The 17,549-nt window shown below is 38.6% G+C and overlaps 1 protein-coding gene across 1 annotated transcript in view; it reads right to left on the minus strand.

Annotated features, from left to right (window-relative positions):
* Positions 1 to 17,549, minus strand: part of ca16b (carbonic anhydrase XVI b) — a 100,702-nt gene that overhangs the window by 38,992 nt on the left and 44,161 nt on the right. Inside the window, exons 3-4 of the mRNA XM_018686553.2 lie at positions 8,829 to 9,008; positions 2,110 to 2,258 (exon numbers count right to left, since the gene is read on the minus strand). Coding sequence (XP_018542069.1) covers positions 2,110 to 2,258; positions 8,829 to 9,008 — 329 coding nt within the window. The remainder of the gene's footprint in view (positions 1 to 2,109; positions 2,259 to 8,828; positions 9,009 to 17,549) is intronic.

Here is a 17,549-nt window from a genome sequence, read left to right on the forward strand (position 1 = left end):
ACAAATACATAGATTCCTCACATAAGCACAAATACTCTAACTGATTATTAATGACTGTTATTTAGTCCCATTATAGCCCTGTTAGACTGTAATTGTAAGATTTGCATTAGTACTGTACTAAAGATCAGCATCAAACCATTCATAATCCTATTCATGTGTTTAGTTTTCTCCTATAGACAAATGTGTGGATAATATGATAATATATCCTTGGCAGGTATGTATCTTGATGTTTTCACATGTTAAAAGGCAATAATTTGTTCAAATTTCAAGCACATTAGCTTTGGAATCTGTGTTCTTTGACAGAGAGGTCAATACAAAAACCTTGATCTATACACAGAGACATGCTAAACTACAAATCTATATCTCACATCTATAAATTATGCATCTGGAGGGCATACTTCTCTTGTTCTTGCTCAGCTTTTTTCCTAACAGCCGCCCAAATTGGCCATTAAAGTGAATTCCATCGTCTTATTTAGAAGCACACCATCAAAGGAGCCATATGCACAACAGCTTTATAATGGCTGTATATAATCCCATGCCCTTTAACACTACGCTGAACACAAAATGATGTGGCAAAAAATAAATCTAATTACTCAGCCATTCAGCATCAAAAGCCGTGCATGCAGAGAAAGGCTCCAAAGAACAGGGCCAAGAAACAAACACAGGAGGACTCTAGCTGCGTGTTTGGAGATAGGACCGAGAGACACCCTGACAGCCATTTCCTGTTTTCACACACAGTTATATTTACACTAATTATTTGACAATAGAGGGGGTAAAAACATTTTATATAACCCCTCAAAATGTAAAAGTATGACAAATTTGTGAATTCATTTTAGATAATGAATGGGAATGGCCTTGTAAATGATAAAAATTTGAAAGGCACTAATAACTCATTCTCCGCACCACATAAAAAGACCAGGATTTCTGCTTTAATCCACAAGCCAGAATAAATAATACCAAAAGGTTTCAGACTTAATACCCTTTATATCTGCGCTACAAGAGTTGGTGATGTCTGTTGAATTTTTTTTCTGCTTTCCCTTTATTACTTCTAGTCTGTTCTCCCTTTGTTTTTTCTACCCGTTCTTTGTCTTTTGGCACTAATGGTGCTGATAAATCAGTCGTGACCTTGTGCATAAAACATTTCAAGAGAAAGAAAAGCACCAACTTCTGCTTCACTGTTCATTTCACTCTGCTACAAAACTTGCTTTTCCCCACACTTTTTGGATGACCTTTCATTGATGTGGAATCCTTGCTACTGCATCAAAAGATGTCAGACATGTTTTATTGTATTTTGATTAATTACTGTACATTAACATGGGAAGTAAATACATGCTATTTGTTTGATGCTTTGAATGTTAATTCACAGATAACTTCCAGTAATTTTTTGCATCTTACTGTTTATAAAAACCTCCAGTCTGAAGGTTTTAAAGGGATACACTGGCAATTTGTGCTGTACTGTCATAGAGGAACTCACAAGACAATGTTTCTGTGATTTCCCAAAATACAACTTGAATGCTTTTTGTCAAACCCCCCACTTTGTAACACAGGCTTTCTGTTCTGTGAATTTCTAGTCTCTAAGCATCATCATTCAGCATCCTTTGAAAGGTGGCGTTTACCTAAAAATAGCTACTGACCAAAGTAAATTCTGTTTTCTCTGATTGCCTGAAAAATCTTCAGCCCTCAAACCCACTAGAACTTCCTGGACAGGAGTTGAAACTGGATTTTAGAAGCATCAATGTGCTGCTTCAATTCTGCACCAACTCTGTGACACTATTGAACTTTATGAGGACTAAAATACCTACAGAAATGTTTCAAGCACTATTCAGTCCATGCCACGAAGAATTCAGTCAAATCTACAAGCAAAAGCATGCCTTACTTTTCATGTTGGTATTCACAGCCTTAATTAAATTATATATAATTTCCATTGATTAAATATCTTTTTGAGTAACAAGTCTTGAGTTCAGGAAGAGCAGTAATTTGTTGCTCTCTATAAAACCCGATCTATCTAAACACTGCAGTGCCTTGTCGATTCTCCTACATTCATCGTTGACACTCGGGGCCCAATATTGCACATTTGTCAAAGTGTAGTGTAGCAACAGGATGTTTTACCTCTACAGGGAACCTTCTGCCACTTATGCTGTGTTCTGAGCCCGCTGATCCATTACTCTGGCCCCAGTGAAACTCCATCTTCTCAGCCTTAAAGCGGCCTGGCAGTCCAGCACCTCTTACAAAGTAGTCATCCTTCAGAAGAACAGCAACTGGAGACAAAGAGGAGTTATATATATAAAAAAGAAAGAAAGAAAGAAAAAAAGAATATGTAATCAAACAAAGACGGAAAATTAAGTATACTCATGCAACAGCAGCAAAATGGAGATTAGTCATCACAAAACTGATTCTACAGACGCTCGGAGCAGCAGTGGCTCATCTTTTTCTTTTACGCCTATTATCTTAAGATCAGAACTTTAATTCTCATTATCTACATTCTCATCTATTTTTTTTGTAATGACAGCTCAATTATCTCAAAATAACACAAATTCAGTGGCGTTCGTACTTGTCCTGATCCTAAGATTATACATTTTGTTATCTCTTGAGATATTCAACGTCATCTGAATATTGTCTATAACAGAATGACAATGACAATACCACTTGTACCTGCTTCACACACTGATCTATTAGTCAATGTCTCCCTCTGTGATATTTGTCAATCTGTGTGAAAAAACCTGAATAGACTCTTAAGGAACATCAATGTAGCAATCAAAACTTGGCAAAGAGTAGTTCTGACTTGTTTAAACATTTAATGCATGTGTGATTTGTGCAAACTCCTCATTTCCTTTTCCTTTGTTGGTAAAATTGGATCAAATTGATAATTAAACTGCCCTGTTCTGAAATTATTACACAGCAAAACAGATCAATGCGTTTTTTTATCCTTTCATTAGAGGCGATTTAAAAAGGAGGCCAAGAAGCTGTAAAGTCTCTAATAACCCGGACTTGGAGGGAGGTGAGCATTGCCCAAGGGTATTTTTGCTTCCTGGTGACCCCACAGCCTGACATGGTTTTCCTTCTTTAAGACCCTCTATGCGGGAAATCATTTCCTCACTGGATACAAAGTCAGTGGTGAGCACATTCACAATGATGCCACTGATGTGCCCTTCAGAGCTAACACCTGCCAGCCTCCTCCTGTGGCCTTCACGTTCCATCAGTTGACTGTGGGAAGCTGTGGCGAACAGCTTCAGACAAAGCCATTCTCTCTTAAACTTGTTCTACGGTTCACTGGGAAGCCATAATGGAATTCACCTGTTTTGTGATCTTTTTTCCACCTGCTAGCTTTTTGCATGACTGTAATGCCATTGCTTCTGCCTGCATAATAGCAGGCATTTTTACATTTTCCCTCTTACAAGATTATTACTAGTTTCTGCATTGCCAAAAGTTTCTAAATAACATTTTGTTGTGGGAAAAGATTAAACTTGGGCATTTTTGTGGCATTTTTATGTGGTGTTACTGTTATTTATGAATATCCCGTGAATAAAAAATGAATATTAACAGTAACTGAGTTTCACTGGCATACACACAAGGATATAACTTTAAAAATATCAGTTTGAAAAGGTTTACGTGCAAATACACTTACGATATTTGTGTAAATATCAATGTAAGAAAAAGTTTTATCAGGACGTTCATAGGCTGTGATGTAAATGTGACATTATTTTGTGCAATTTCATTAACTTTAAAATTACATGTCTTCAGAAAATCACTCACTCATATAGCCTAAGGTCTCTATCAGTACAGATTTGCTGTGGAAATAAGTTAATTTTACTTCTGTGAGCACCTCCTCTGAATACTGATGGCCAACACTAAATTTGGTCTCAAAACTAAACGGAACCAAAAAAACTAAGAATTACAAAATGATTTTGCTTATTCTGTCAGTTTCCTTGTTGATATATGAGGTTATTTGTGTACTGTGGGACGTACTTAGGTTCCCAGGGGTATTCAATTCCGATTTTTTTCTCCATTATTCTCCTAACTGCCTATCAGAAGCCAGAGATTCAAGAAGTGAAGCAGTGTAAATATGTCACACTGTGAGAAATTATTCTGCAAAGTTAAACTCTACAGACATGAGCCACCAATTTACCTCAATAACCTCAAAAATGACTACTTTTGCAAGATATTGGTGTTTGCTTAAAGAGAACTGACCATATCAAACACCACAGCTCTGCAAGCTATCTGCCAAAAAAAAGAGCCCAGTTTCTCCAAAATGTCTAATTTCTCACCATGCACTTTTGAAACTCTGCTATGGCTTCTGAGATGGTTTTTCACGGTCATACACTTTTTAAAATTCATAGCAGACCATGTAATTCTCCTCCTGAAGACATTACTGGTGTTATGAGGTTTTCATGTGCCAAGAGCAATTTGGATTCACCTTAAAAGTTCAGTCTGTCTGCTTCCGTGTAAGCCAACATTTGTAAATGTGCTCAGCAGTGTCATGTAAGGGTGAGTTTGAGCTGTGTTAGTTTACCATGGCATCTGAAACACCATCATGATAAGGCAGATTATCATTGTACTGGTGTCCTGGCCGAGGTTACGTGTTAATGTAGCTGTAACCCTTTACCATGTCTACATTTGACATCATTAGGCAGATTAGAAGTGGTGCTCTGTCGGCTGACCCCCCACCCCCCACCCCTCTTTACAAAGAGATTTAGTCAGGTTCTCTGGAGAAGTACAGCCCACTTTTAATCATATCACAAAGCAAACCAGGAGGATGAGCATGTACAAGCAAACACAGACTGTCAGTAAACACAGATGACATGAAGAACAAGCTGTGCAGAGAGAATGGATGAAATCAAAGCAACAGAAACAGTTCACCATTTGATGGATAGTAGGAAGAACAGTGGAGAAAATGGGTGTGAGATCCAGAGCAAAAGGAGGGAAGAGACAAGAGGATCTGAAGAGAGGAGAACCTCGTGTGATGAGGGATGAGCTGAGCCCCTGTCGTGAGGCAAAAAAGAATCTGCCAGCGGTATTAACGTGCCAGTGCTGCTTAAGCTGATGGCCCACAGCATGAAGGAAAAGGTCTTAGATGCAGGAGATTTCCAAGACTGACAGCATCAGGTCAATGTGAAAATCTATCTGCATGGGAAAGAACTACCCATCACATGATGACAATTGTGCAACTCATTTGCAAACACGCAAAACGTTTGCAGAGATGGTAATAAATCCCCACTGTTGCTGTTGTTGACGTAGTGTAATCCTGTGTGCAGCACAAGAAAAGTCAAGGATAGGGGATGCTGGCTGGCCCTGGGAGTTTCATTAGAAATGCGGCCCTGGGTGTGTTTGAACCCTCCAACAGCAGAGCAGGAATTAGAAGCTTAGCCAAAAAGACCTTGAATCACAGCCTGTGAAAGAAGGGGAGTATGTGTGAAAGTAAATCCTTGATCAATGCAAATGTCTCTGGGGGTCCTCCGATTCCTCATGCATTTGGTTGAGAGTTGTTTGAAATTTTACTGAGAAATGTTTTGTTGAGGAATGCGGCTTGAATGGCGGCCAATCAGCTCGATCTCAAAGCGGGTCAAGGCACGGGGGAGCGTTGTGAAATCAATCGCAATGAACTTTTAAGATCTATTCACTCAGTTCTTAATTACAACACTGACTTTTAAATAGCATGAAGTTAAAGCCTCTTCGGTGCAGGATTTGAACATTTCGGCACCAGCACCCCCTAGCGGTGGCATCAAAATGAAACTCTGACCGATGCACGCCAGTGAACACAGCCACATGGTCAACTTCAGTATTTTAATTTGTCCTTTTCTTGTGGTTCATGTTCTTTCTTATCAATGCCCTGTTCAGTTTTCTTTTTCCTTCAATATACTTTACCTTCAATTTCAAGAGCTAGTATAATCACTTATAGTAGCCTGCTGGTCCAGGTCACCTGCAGTGCAGCCACTCCACACTTAACTCCGATTTCAAGAGCAATGTGTTATGTTATAGCCTCACATTTTAATGTATTTGTACTTCATTTGTGATATGAAAATTGAACTTTTCCACACAGTGTGTCCTGTTCACAGTGAAATCATGAAGCACCACGAAGCGTCTCTCCTGCGTGGCCGCTGACAGTGCTGTCAGACAAAAGAGAGGAGACTGTACCAGCGTCTGGTTCAAAAATAGTTTAGCTGACTTCACTAACGACCACCATCAGAGCTGAGAGCGCTCGAGCAGCGAACAGAAACGGGTTGTGCTGCTCTTCTCTCTGTTTCCATCAACCCTTTTTGTTTCTACAGCTAGTTTTGCAGCTTGGTAATTTCAAGACAAGACTCAACTGCCATGCTGTTATCCCATCCAGTCTTCTTGGCAGATGATACAAATCATCAGCATTTATGGGGCAGCCCTCAAATTTGCATTTGGTGCATCTTCAATTATAATCTCAAATATATTGTTCTTTACACTATGTATTAAAATGCGTGGAAACAGTGAGGAAATCAATTGCTGATTAAACCAGCTGGACTGCATTGTTATGAGCAACGTTTACTTGCACTGGACAAATTTTACTCACATATACCTGTTAAATGATCTTATTCTGGTGTCTTTCTGATTGAGGGTTATACCTTTGTAACTAAAATTTAAGACTATAGTAGCATTCATAACATCACTCTTTTTGTAGCAGTCCATGGAGAGAATTGACTGAGCACTAGTCTCATCACAATATACTGTAACAGAATGAGCAAAAAGAAACATGACGTTTGAAGCTTTGCAGCTTAAATGAGAGGAGATTTAGTATGGTTGAATTTCATACTGCAAAATAAAAAAACAAGTCAGGTGTTCGATGAGTCAAGTGTCACTAACAGACCTCTACTGAGTTCCTTAGGACCACAGTGCAGTACCACACAACGATAACACAACAGCTTGCATATAATCAAGTTTCATGTTTGATGCCATCTTCACCAACTTATGTATAATTCAAAAACAAGAGATTGTCAAGGAGGGAGCGTGAAAAAAGAGAGTGTGGTCTTGGCAAACACAAATATATCAAGAATGTAACCAATAGTGTTGTGAAAAACAAAAGACAACTCAGAAGGCCAAAGACTCATTTGGAGAACAATGCATCGCATTCAGAACTTTGAAACTCTTTTTCACGGACATGAAGGACGAATTGAAGCAGTCTTTAAAAAATGCAGTCCTCAAACTTGTTCACTCACATTTCAAGTGTAAAGTGAATCAAATTCAACATTAAAAATAAAAGACTGAGGAAAGTTTATACGCTGCTTTTGACCTTGTCCTCATTTTTGGTTTTCAGGGAATGGTATGGAGGATCAGGAAACCAAATAATGCACCTGGGAGCCGCCAAGCTGCAACATGACCGATCTATTCATCCATCCACAAACCCGTAACTGAATTGTCTAGACATTTACCATCTTTAAATGTTATTCAAAGTTGTTAAATATTTAAAAACACACATTATATTCTACAGGATATTTTATCTTGGTAATGTAATATTATTATGCGTCTACCTGTCAATTCCAAATGTAATAAACCAAAAGAAAAAGGTTCCTCATTTAGGACAAACTGATATTAAATCAATTTCACAATACTGTGAAGTCAATTTACCAAATATTAAGTTGACCTCCTCTAAATAGCCTTTGCATAATAATATTTTGTGGTAATGTGGTTCCATTTTCCTGATTTCCACAGTGCTTAACAATCTAAAATTCCCTCTGTACTGCATGTGCCCAAAATTACAGCCAGCCGTGTTATTTCCATCTTTGTAAATAAGCAGCCCGAAGCACTGCTCGGCTGTCCCAGTGGCCTTGGTTGTCATGGAGGCTAACAACTCTCATTATGATCAAACGCAAAAGATGACACTACTCTCTGACAGAAACAGCGCCAAAAGCAGAGGAGATCAATTAAGGTCAGGGTTTTCACACCAATGGCCCATGGATTTGCTGATTGGAAAAAAAAAAATGTGGCAACAGTTTGAAGTAGCAGTTAATCAAGAAAGCCTCAAAATGTTTCTGTAAACAAGGCATGCAGGCTGCATACAAAGAGGATGGTGAGAGACGGAGAGAGCAGGGGCAAAGTACAATGATGGCAAATAATAGAGGAATTACCAAAACCACTACTAGATTTACAAAAATCATGATACTATTATGTGTGGTTGTTATGTGGTTTCACTGGAAAATTAGAGCCTTGTCCTGAAATCGGCCATTAAATGTACGTAAAATCTGTGGCATGCGAATGATGAAAATATCTATTATGTGAAGTGCTGTAGCACTTAGTTTAATTTAATCTAGAAGTGGTTGACATGGATAAAACATATATCACTGTGTATGTATTTTTATATTACAGTGTCATTATATATTAGGAAATGGCAAACTACCTTAAAATAAATGGTTTTAACTAATCCTGTGAATTAAATATTTGGAAAATTAAGCTACTTCAACACAATAATACAAATATCCTGTAAATTCAGTACTGAATTTACAGGATATTAAGGTTTTTCCGCAACACTGCCTGTAACTGGACTCATAAAACCAGAGGTAAAATGTTTTGTAGGAATGGCTACCCCAAGCTTAACTGCATAGCAAATGACAAATGACATTCTGGTATCACTTTAAATTAACGACTGAAAATGATTATCCTACAAAGAAATCCAAATTAGGGGTGTTATTTTCATTGTGTTATTATTATGTATTTAATGCTTGCTACAGATATAATAAATCACATATTTTTATTTGTACTGTCTTATTGTTTTATTAGCTTATCTGTAAAGCACTTTGAACTGCACTAACCTGTAGGAAAGTTAATATACAAATAAAATTTGATTGAACAACTTCTGTGATTCATACCTGTCTTTCCAGTGTTTTTCATGGTGGTCTGGTTGGAGGACTCAGCGTTGAACTTGTCAAGCACGAGCTCCTGGTACTCCTCTGAAACCAGAGCTTGCTCATCTGCAATGTCTACAGGTGATTGGTTGTTCGCAGCACATTCTGGGTATGAGGCTGCCCAGCCTCGAGGTCCATGGTTTCCTGCAGGAGCAAAAGAAGACACAAAAACTTATGAAAAATGTAGACTAGTCTCCAGAAAACACCTTGGTGTAAGGATAATGGGTCCAACATACACAGAAAATTTGAAACAGTGTGACAATATTACAGCTACAGCGACAGCAAGCTTTCAATATGCCCTTAATGGAAATTGAGAGAAAGAGGACGATTATATTTTCATATTCATTCAGCTGCAGTGCCCTCTAAGCCCTCCCAACAGCTGGGAAAACATGTAAACACAATGAAAATTCATCATCTGGCTACAGGCAATTCCAGCGTTAATTGTCCATATACGATATAAATATCCAAATGAGGCACATTCCTACAGTGCTGCACCTCCTGAAACTGTGCTGAGAATGGGTACAGAATTAATGTTTCTGATGTGTTTAAAAAACAAAAAACATGACGCCAAATAGTCCACTTTAAACAATTCATGTGCAGTGTGCGCTGCAAACTAACTTCCTGTAGAATCCCCATCCACTGTCTGCTCTTTTAATCCTCTATCCCCTACAGTGGCGCTTCTACAAAGGAATAATCCACAACCGACAGGGGTCCCCTTGATCTCTTCTCGGGTACAATGGGCCAATGCAACAACAAAAGCTGAGGGATCAGGGGAACAAGGAAGCATGCATGGATTTTAACTTTTCTGGGTTAACACAATATTCATGATCCCATTCCCTACAGATATAGGGCAACTTCGCTACTGGCTCATGAAAAAGATATGAGAACTCCTCTTTACGAAAACACCCTGGATCAAGGGTGGCTTTATGTCTTGCTATGTATAAACACCTTGCAGCCAAAGACACTGTGCGCGAGTCCCTCGAAACGACAGCGTGATTCAGGATTATTTTGAAATATCCAATGTTTTACGGCGTCAACCAGAGAACAACCATGAACATGCAAGTGTGGGGCGCGCAGACACATAAACAGGGCTCGTTTCATCTATCTCTCCCATGAATATGCTACTAGGTTAGGAAAAGAGTGCATGAAATGAAATGTCTTAGTTTTGTCCGGTGACTTAAATTAACATCAATTGTCTTCTAAACACCACCTACAAGATTATGGATTTATTTAAGGTCTGGATTGCAGGCAAATCTTGGAATGGATTTGAGCTGCGTTTCTAACTAATGACTGCATTAGCAAGCAGGATTAAATTTGTCAGTCATGGCTTTAGACTTACCAATATGTCTGTACCAGTACAAGTCCAATATTTCATACCCTGGAACAGAGCCCATTATGATTGCAATACTAATACTATAAGGCAAGAGAGAGCTGCTTGCACATAAGTGATTCATATAAAATGGAGTGAATGTTTACCATATTCAAATAAAACGTGCTTTGTGTACAAAAATATCTGTTAAGCCTTTATATAGAATGTTTTTTATCTATTCTCTTCCATTCCATTTGATTTGTGATTGCTAAGGCCATAACCTTACCATCTACATGGAAGTCCTCTCAGTTAAATCCAACTGGCTCTGTCAAACAACAGTTTGGTTAAAGCTCTATGAATATTTTTGATACTAACACTGCAGCCAGTCACTCCTTGTCATATAAAAACCCTGCGACTAAGAGCAAACCTCACTGAGAATCAACACCCCAATCAATATGAGAGAGCTTAAGAAGTAAGTCGAAGATCTAGCAACCTGAAGACAGGCAGGTATTAGCCTTGAGAGTTGATAGACCAAACATGGGCTAAAGCACAAACCAGGGGGTCAGAAAGAGGACAGCAGTGAGATTCCCTGTTGCTTAGTTCTGTTGAATGTGGAACTCACAATTCTTTGCCATTTAGTTGAAAGTCACAACAAAATGTTTTTCTTTTGTTGTTCATTTCCTATATCATAACTCTCATGAATATGGATATCTGTTCATTATTTCTGGCAGTATTTTAATGGTCAAAGGAAAGACACCAATATATGTGCTAATATTAGCTTATTGCAGATATAACTGCATCAGTGTATTAAGGAACATGGTGCAGACATGTTAAAGTGGGTTTTGGGTAATTTAGAAAAAACTGTCACCATTATGTGGTTTGTCAAGTGTAAAAAAAATCTGGATGTGTATTAAGATTATTCTTTTATGTGATGTATTAATGTTGAAAAAACATTACTATCTGCCAGACTTTTTTGAATTCCCAAATATCGATGTCAGTAGCAGTAACAAAATCCAGTATCGCTCAGGATATAACATATATTAAACAACCCGATGATACTTGTGAGACTAGCTACATTAGTTCATGTGTAATACCCACACAGTTGTATTAACTTTCAGTGAATGTCTCTAATGTTTCTAGGACAAACACTGAAGCTCAGACTGTGCAGGGTTAGCCGCACATTTGTACAGTTCTGGGAAATACTCTTGATAAAGTAGTACACACTTGAGGCAGATGTGCAATTGGTTTAGACTTACTTCCATCCCAATTGGGCTTGCAGAAAATATATATTCTGTTTGGCAGAGCTGTCTGAAGTACAGTGCCTCCAGTTGCTTCAAACATTTACCATTTCCCTAACCAACAAAGTGTGCTATGTGGGCTACCAACAATAAAAAATTCTGAGAACTCTCCTGGTTCTCCAGTGGGCAATTTCAGCCCCTATTTTCTAACTCTTTCTCTTCTTGAGTGTATTGTGGTAGACTACAAAAATCTTCTCAGATGTTAGTTTGATATATAGGGTTTATCTCAGAACAATAGCAAATTCCATAGGTCAACTGTGTGGAGACAGCTTAGATGTTCACTTAGAATATGAAAGGAAGTTTAAAAAACAGAAATGGCCCTAGATTTATTGTCAGCATATGCAAACAAGGAGCCTAGATATATTGTCAAACAAACAAGTAACACTTTCGAAACATGATGCTGCTCGAGTGTTCATAGGTCACTTTTATTCAAAGTGTAAGTAGGAAAAAGTGTAATCTTTTGCTAATTTTCCTCTCAAACACACATTACATCCCATTTACAGCCAGAGAGATAATTCTGCCTTTCAAGAACAGAAAGGGAGGAGCAGTGCTAAAATCAGATAAGTGAGGGTTGCACAGCAGTCGATTAATCTGTCTCATTGCCATCCATCAGAAAGACTATAATCCTAGTGGTTACGCCTTTCCTGCTGCAGCCCTGCCGCTCTATAAGGCTGAGGTGAACAAATTTAAAATGAGCATGTGTTCTCTAAAACATTACATGCCACATTTGCAGCTACATTCAGCATACAGCTCTGGGAGAGCAGCTCACACACTGGGCTGCATGACACACTTATTCTAGTGAAACGGTTTATAGGAGCGATCAGGTCATTCATGCAGGATATTGATAGTTTTATATACTTATGATGGACACAGATGAATGAGGTACGCTGATGTTACAGTTCACCCTGCAGGAATATAACATAATTTTGCAGAATTTATCTGTAACCATTGTTGCAGTGGAGATTCATCTCCTCCATTGCACTTACTTAGCCTGGTTCAAGATCTCTGAATCACTGCTCGCATCTGTGATTTGTTCAGTGATTCAAAAGGAGCGAATGAAGTGAAATAAACTGGCAATTTAGTCTGATAATCAGGCTAGTGCAGTAGCTACCTGTGGTCATGATTACAAATACGGTTCTTTGAAATTTTGAGGCCAATTGAAGGTTGGAAAAATAAAGAAGAAATTGTCTCTAGTTCCATAACTGTTACCCAGGCACTTGATGCCCAGCTGTTCTCTCCTAAATGCACAGCGGTGGCAGACTGTAATTGTACACAGCAGCTTGCACGAGAAGATTGTATGGCTTGGCATGAATTAACAAAAGTATATTCTCCATGAGAAATAAAAAGTAGAATCATGGTCATAATACTCGAGAAGAAAGTAGGGAAGGAGCCCATTATCTAGCTTTGCATCATCCAACAGACACACACAGAGGTTAGATACGATATCACGTACAAGTGAAAGGTGTTAAGACAACACAATGAAACGATGCTTCAACAAATCCTACCTTTGTAGAGCTTGTAATGTTCTATATTTGTTGAGACTGTGAAAGTGAGGTGCGATTACATTATTTTTGAGGCATTAGCTTGTCGTCCTTCTTGTTGGATTGCACTATATACAGTTTTTGTTACTTATTGTTTGTGTCATTTTTTTTCTAACCCACAGATACTGTTACTTTGGAATAAATTTAAGTTCCTGCATGATGGGAATCAGATGGAAAAATGATAGGACTCTGATGGAAAAACATGCTTAAATACACATTATAGACTGATTCATCTTGTCAGCTGTTTACATTTGGAAGTGACAGATTCTAATGGCAAGAGATGAGTGAAAAGTGGCTCATTAGTGTAGCCCGGTGTCCTTGAGAGATTCACAGAATGTTGCATTTGCATGTGTATATACAGTGTGTTTACACATAAATATTAATGTTATAGGCGTCAGGTCAACTCGGAGCAGCTCAGAAAATGTGGCAGCAGCAAAACAAGCATACAGCTGAATATCAGTACAAAAAATTCACACTGAGATGGATTCAAGCGGGTTTGATGCTGAAACGTCCATAAGCCTACATTTATCCCCCGCCTTCACTAAATTCATACTTCTCATAGACAGCTTTTATCAGTTTCAGAAACATCCTGCATTTTTATATTTTATGAACTGCGTAACAATATGTTCAATGGAGAAGAAACTACCTGACATTTTCGGTGTTCTCAAATCCTTTAACATGTTTTGATAAATGGCGGCGGCAGTCTGATGACAAAATGTCACATCTACATCAGGATTTTGAGAAATCCAAATGTTCCTTCTTTGAGTAATTTATCATCTTTGCTAGAAGTAGAATGAGTGATGTTTATAATATCCATTCCGTTTGTTAATCCGACCTGCTCTGGGCTCACTTCTGTGTGATGTGACACCAATCTCTCTTATCTACTTGTTTTAAGTAAAACAGGCACATGTTTTTCTCAATATGGTACTTTCAGCTCCAGGTGTCATCCCATTAACCTTGGGATAAACAGCCGTGCCTGTGCTACCATGGCAATGCTGACAGAATGGCGATTGCCTTGTCATTTCCGCTTTGTCCCTCGGAGAGAAAGCATCCATGCTGTATGCCGCCTGGCAGACCTCCCAGAATTGGCACACGAGCGCTTGCAAGGAAAAAAAAAAAATCTGTGCTGATCAGTCCATATGTATGAGTAGCACTGACAACAAACATGGCCTGCATAGATACGGCCCAGTGTCTGCAGTACTGAGAAAGGTCACACCATTTGTTCAGATGGAGTAGTGTTAAGTGAGATCAAAGCGTATCCTGCATATCCCTTCCGTGAACGCGGGAGCATCGGATAACATTTTGAACAACATTTCTGTTGTCAGCTTCGATATGCTGATAACACCCCAGATGGTGGAGACACACATATTGCACCACTGGGGAGTATCAAATATCCAGGTTAGACAACTGAAGAGCTCAGGGCTTGTACAATGTGGGCAATCAACAAAGTCAGTAATCAGTCAACGGATGATCAGCCAGTTATAGATCTTTCTTCCATCAGCCAATAACACTTAGGATGGTCTCTGACAGTTTTTAAACCATAGATTAAAGAAAAACTGCTTGCTTGTAGTTACTGTTATTATCTACTGGCTCTAATAAAATCAGACTAACTGCTAAGATCATGTCACATGGTAATATCCCTAAAAACAGGTCAAAAATAGGAGCAACAAGAAGAAGTCATCATATGATCACACAGATTGAGAACAAATCCACAGACTAGTCAAATGTATTTGTTACAGTTGGTTGTTTGGCACAAATAGAAGATCTGATGCTGCAGAATATCTTTATCTAATTTCAGTTTTGACAAATTGGCACCGACCAACTCACCCATTAATAAAACTGTACGCAAGTTGCAATTATAGCAGACAATAACACTCTAAGAGAGCAAGAAGGGCAGTAAAAAGTCATTGTGCAGTATAAGTGTGTTGACCCTGTTTAACGATGGATTTGAAAAAACATCATATAAAGGAAATCATGATTAGACTTTACTAAAGCAAAAAATGACAAAGAAAGAGACAAATAGTCTTTAGGCACGCAAGCAGTTGTACCCAGGCACATTGGTACTTCATGCGAACATGCTCACAGTGACAAAGCTCATGTTCACCATCTTAGTTTCGCCAACATTCATTAATTAGCACATCATTTCCTGGTAATCCACAGTTGAGATGGACTGACTGAGTCATGCCACTAGCACAGCATTTCTTTGGCCTTTTCTTCTCAGATGAGCAAGACACTGATAGGATTGTGCCTCAAACATACCCTCCAACCTTGTCCATTACAGGATAATCCAGATACAGATTTTTACACCTATTCATAGCAGTACAGAGTCATTTATTATGGGTTTTGCATATTATATGGAGCCTTTACTGTGTATGTAGACATGATGCCAAGCCTCTACTGTATATTTAAAATGAACCTTTAGGCATGGCAAGTGCAAGGCGCTAGTCTGTCATGACACACGCATATTACAGTCGTATCTACAATAAATTGCAACACCAGAGCTCCTTTGTGCAAAACAACCCTCCCTCTAGCATCACTTTATTCCGCTGTCTCTGTGTCGTACTCTTTACATGCTTCATGGCAGCTCTGTGACCTAATGGCTGAGCTGTGATGAAGGAAAGGAAGAGGGCCCAGAGCACAGCTGACTCAAACTGAGGGAAGAGGAAAGCAGATTCAGTCTACCAAGTGCTGCCGATTCTGAGCGTTTTACAATAAAGCACACTGACTCTAACTGCAGCAAGTATAACATGCAACCGGGGGTGGTTATGGTCTGCAACCTCTGTCACTTGACCACTGCTTCATAATTTCACGGATACACAAATAACTTCAGTGGGGTTACATCAGACACATTTATTTTCTACATGTATCTGCAAAGTGGAAGTCTGTGAGTCATGTACAACTTTCTTGCTGTATAATCACCAAGAAATAGCCTCTTGAAAAGACTGAGAACAGAGCATCAGTTTGTAAATGTGTCCGAATTTATATGATTCTGGATCAAGACTGCGTGCAACTACAATCAAAGTGAGGAAAATCATCCTGGCAAAATTGGGGCAGCCAATTTTGGTGACTGACTGTTCTCAAGTCTAAATGAGGTCATGCTGCCAAAACTACAAAATGTTACACGAGAGTGAAATACGTGACGAAACCACAGCTCAACCGGGGACAGGGTCCTTTTCACTTTTATTACTGTGCTGTTCAACATGTAAAATATTGCTAAAGTTTCAACATGTCTGCAAAGGTATTACTGAGACAAGAAGTTAAAACCTTCAGGTATATGAAAGAATGTTTATGCAGGTGAATCATCAAATCCAACAATTAGCTTACTATGTGATACTGTATTCACGGCGAACTGTACTTTCAAAGGAATTTCTTGTCAGATTCCTTCACCGTCCTGTCTGTATAAGACGACTCAATTATCAGTGAACCATGAAGGTAAAAACCATAATGCCCTCTGTGGGCGTCAGTAGGCTTCAAAGACAAGTGAGGGAATAGGCGATGAAGAACAGTGAATAATTTTAACCCAAGAATTATAAAACTAGAAAATAATTGCGGAGTCTGATTCCATGCTTTTAAAAGCTTTTTCTCAATGCCGTTGAACATCCACTTTTCTGCGGGGATCTAAAGGAACAGGTACTCAATATATCAGTGCAGTTTGCAAGAATGAAAAGAGGCACCTGGGGTCACTGCAGGGGACATACAGGGTGATGCATGAGTGAGTCTTCAGTTACACTTCACCAAATTAAAAGTGCATTTATTTGACCTTGTCAGTTCTGTGGTGAACAAAGAGGCAGAAGGAAGCAAGCATGCCAAAAACTGGCATGTTTCCTTCACACTATTATATTATAAGAGACAGTGGCACAACAATGAGAATTAAGTCTGATACAGTTGATACAAATCAAAGTATTTGGTCAGCTGAGGACATGAGTAATGGATGAGAACCACATTTCTTGAAAATAGCTCATATAAATAAATGTTATTAAACCGATTCATTTAACTTTCCTCAAAATGGATATTCATTCAGTCTTTATTAAGGAAATGGAGTGTCCATAGCAAAAAAAAAGAAAAATACATTTGCATAATAATCAGCAGGAAGGTATAATTTTCATGAAATACACTATGTGTTAAGAGATAAGATATACTTTATTTATCCCACTTGTGGGAAATTTACAAATGGTTTATTTATTACATGGTTTATTTTATACAATGTGGCTTTTGCATGAATGCATGTGTCACCAGTGCTCAGAGGTGGTCTATAATCAGTCTCATTTCAATAGTGTGTCCATACACAGTAGGGTTGGGTTATGTTTGGATTAAATAATGAACCAACAATATTTTACAAACATCACGTATGACGTAATATCATGCTGCATTCAAAGGCAGAGGGTTCAAGTGTGTTAAAGGTGGAATTTAATGTGGGCTACGAGCCCCACGCTGCTGCTAAAGTATGAAACGTGTACGTGTTTTAACATAAACAGTTTTCTTGGTGTATGCTGATGAGACACCAGTTTCAACAAACAAAAATACAGATATCTAACAA

This window comes from Lates calcarifer, linkage group LG12, assembly GCF_001640805.2.
Source record: "Lates calcarifer isolate ASB-BC8 linkage group LG12, TLL_Latcal_v3, whole genome shotgun sequence".
Lineage (NCBI taxonomy): Eukaryota > Metazoa > Chordata > Actinopteri > Centropomidae > Lates > Lates calcarifer.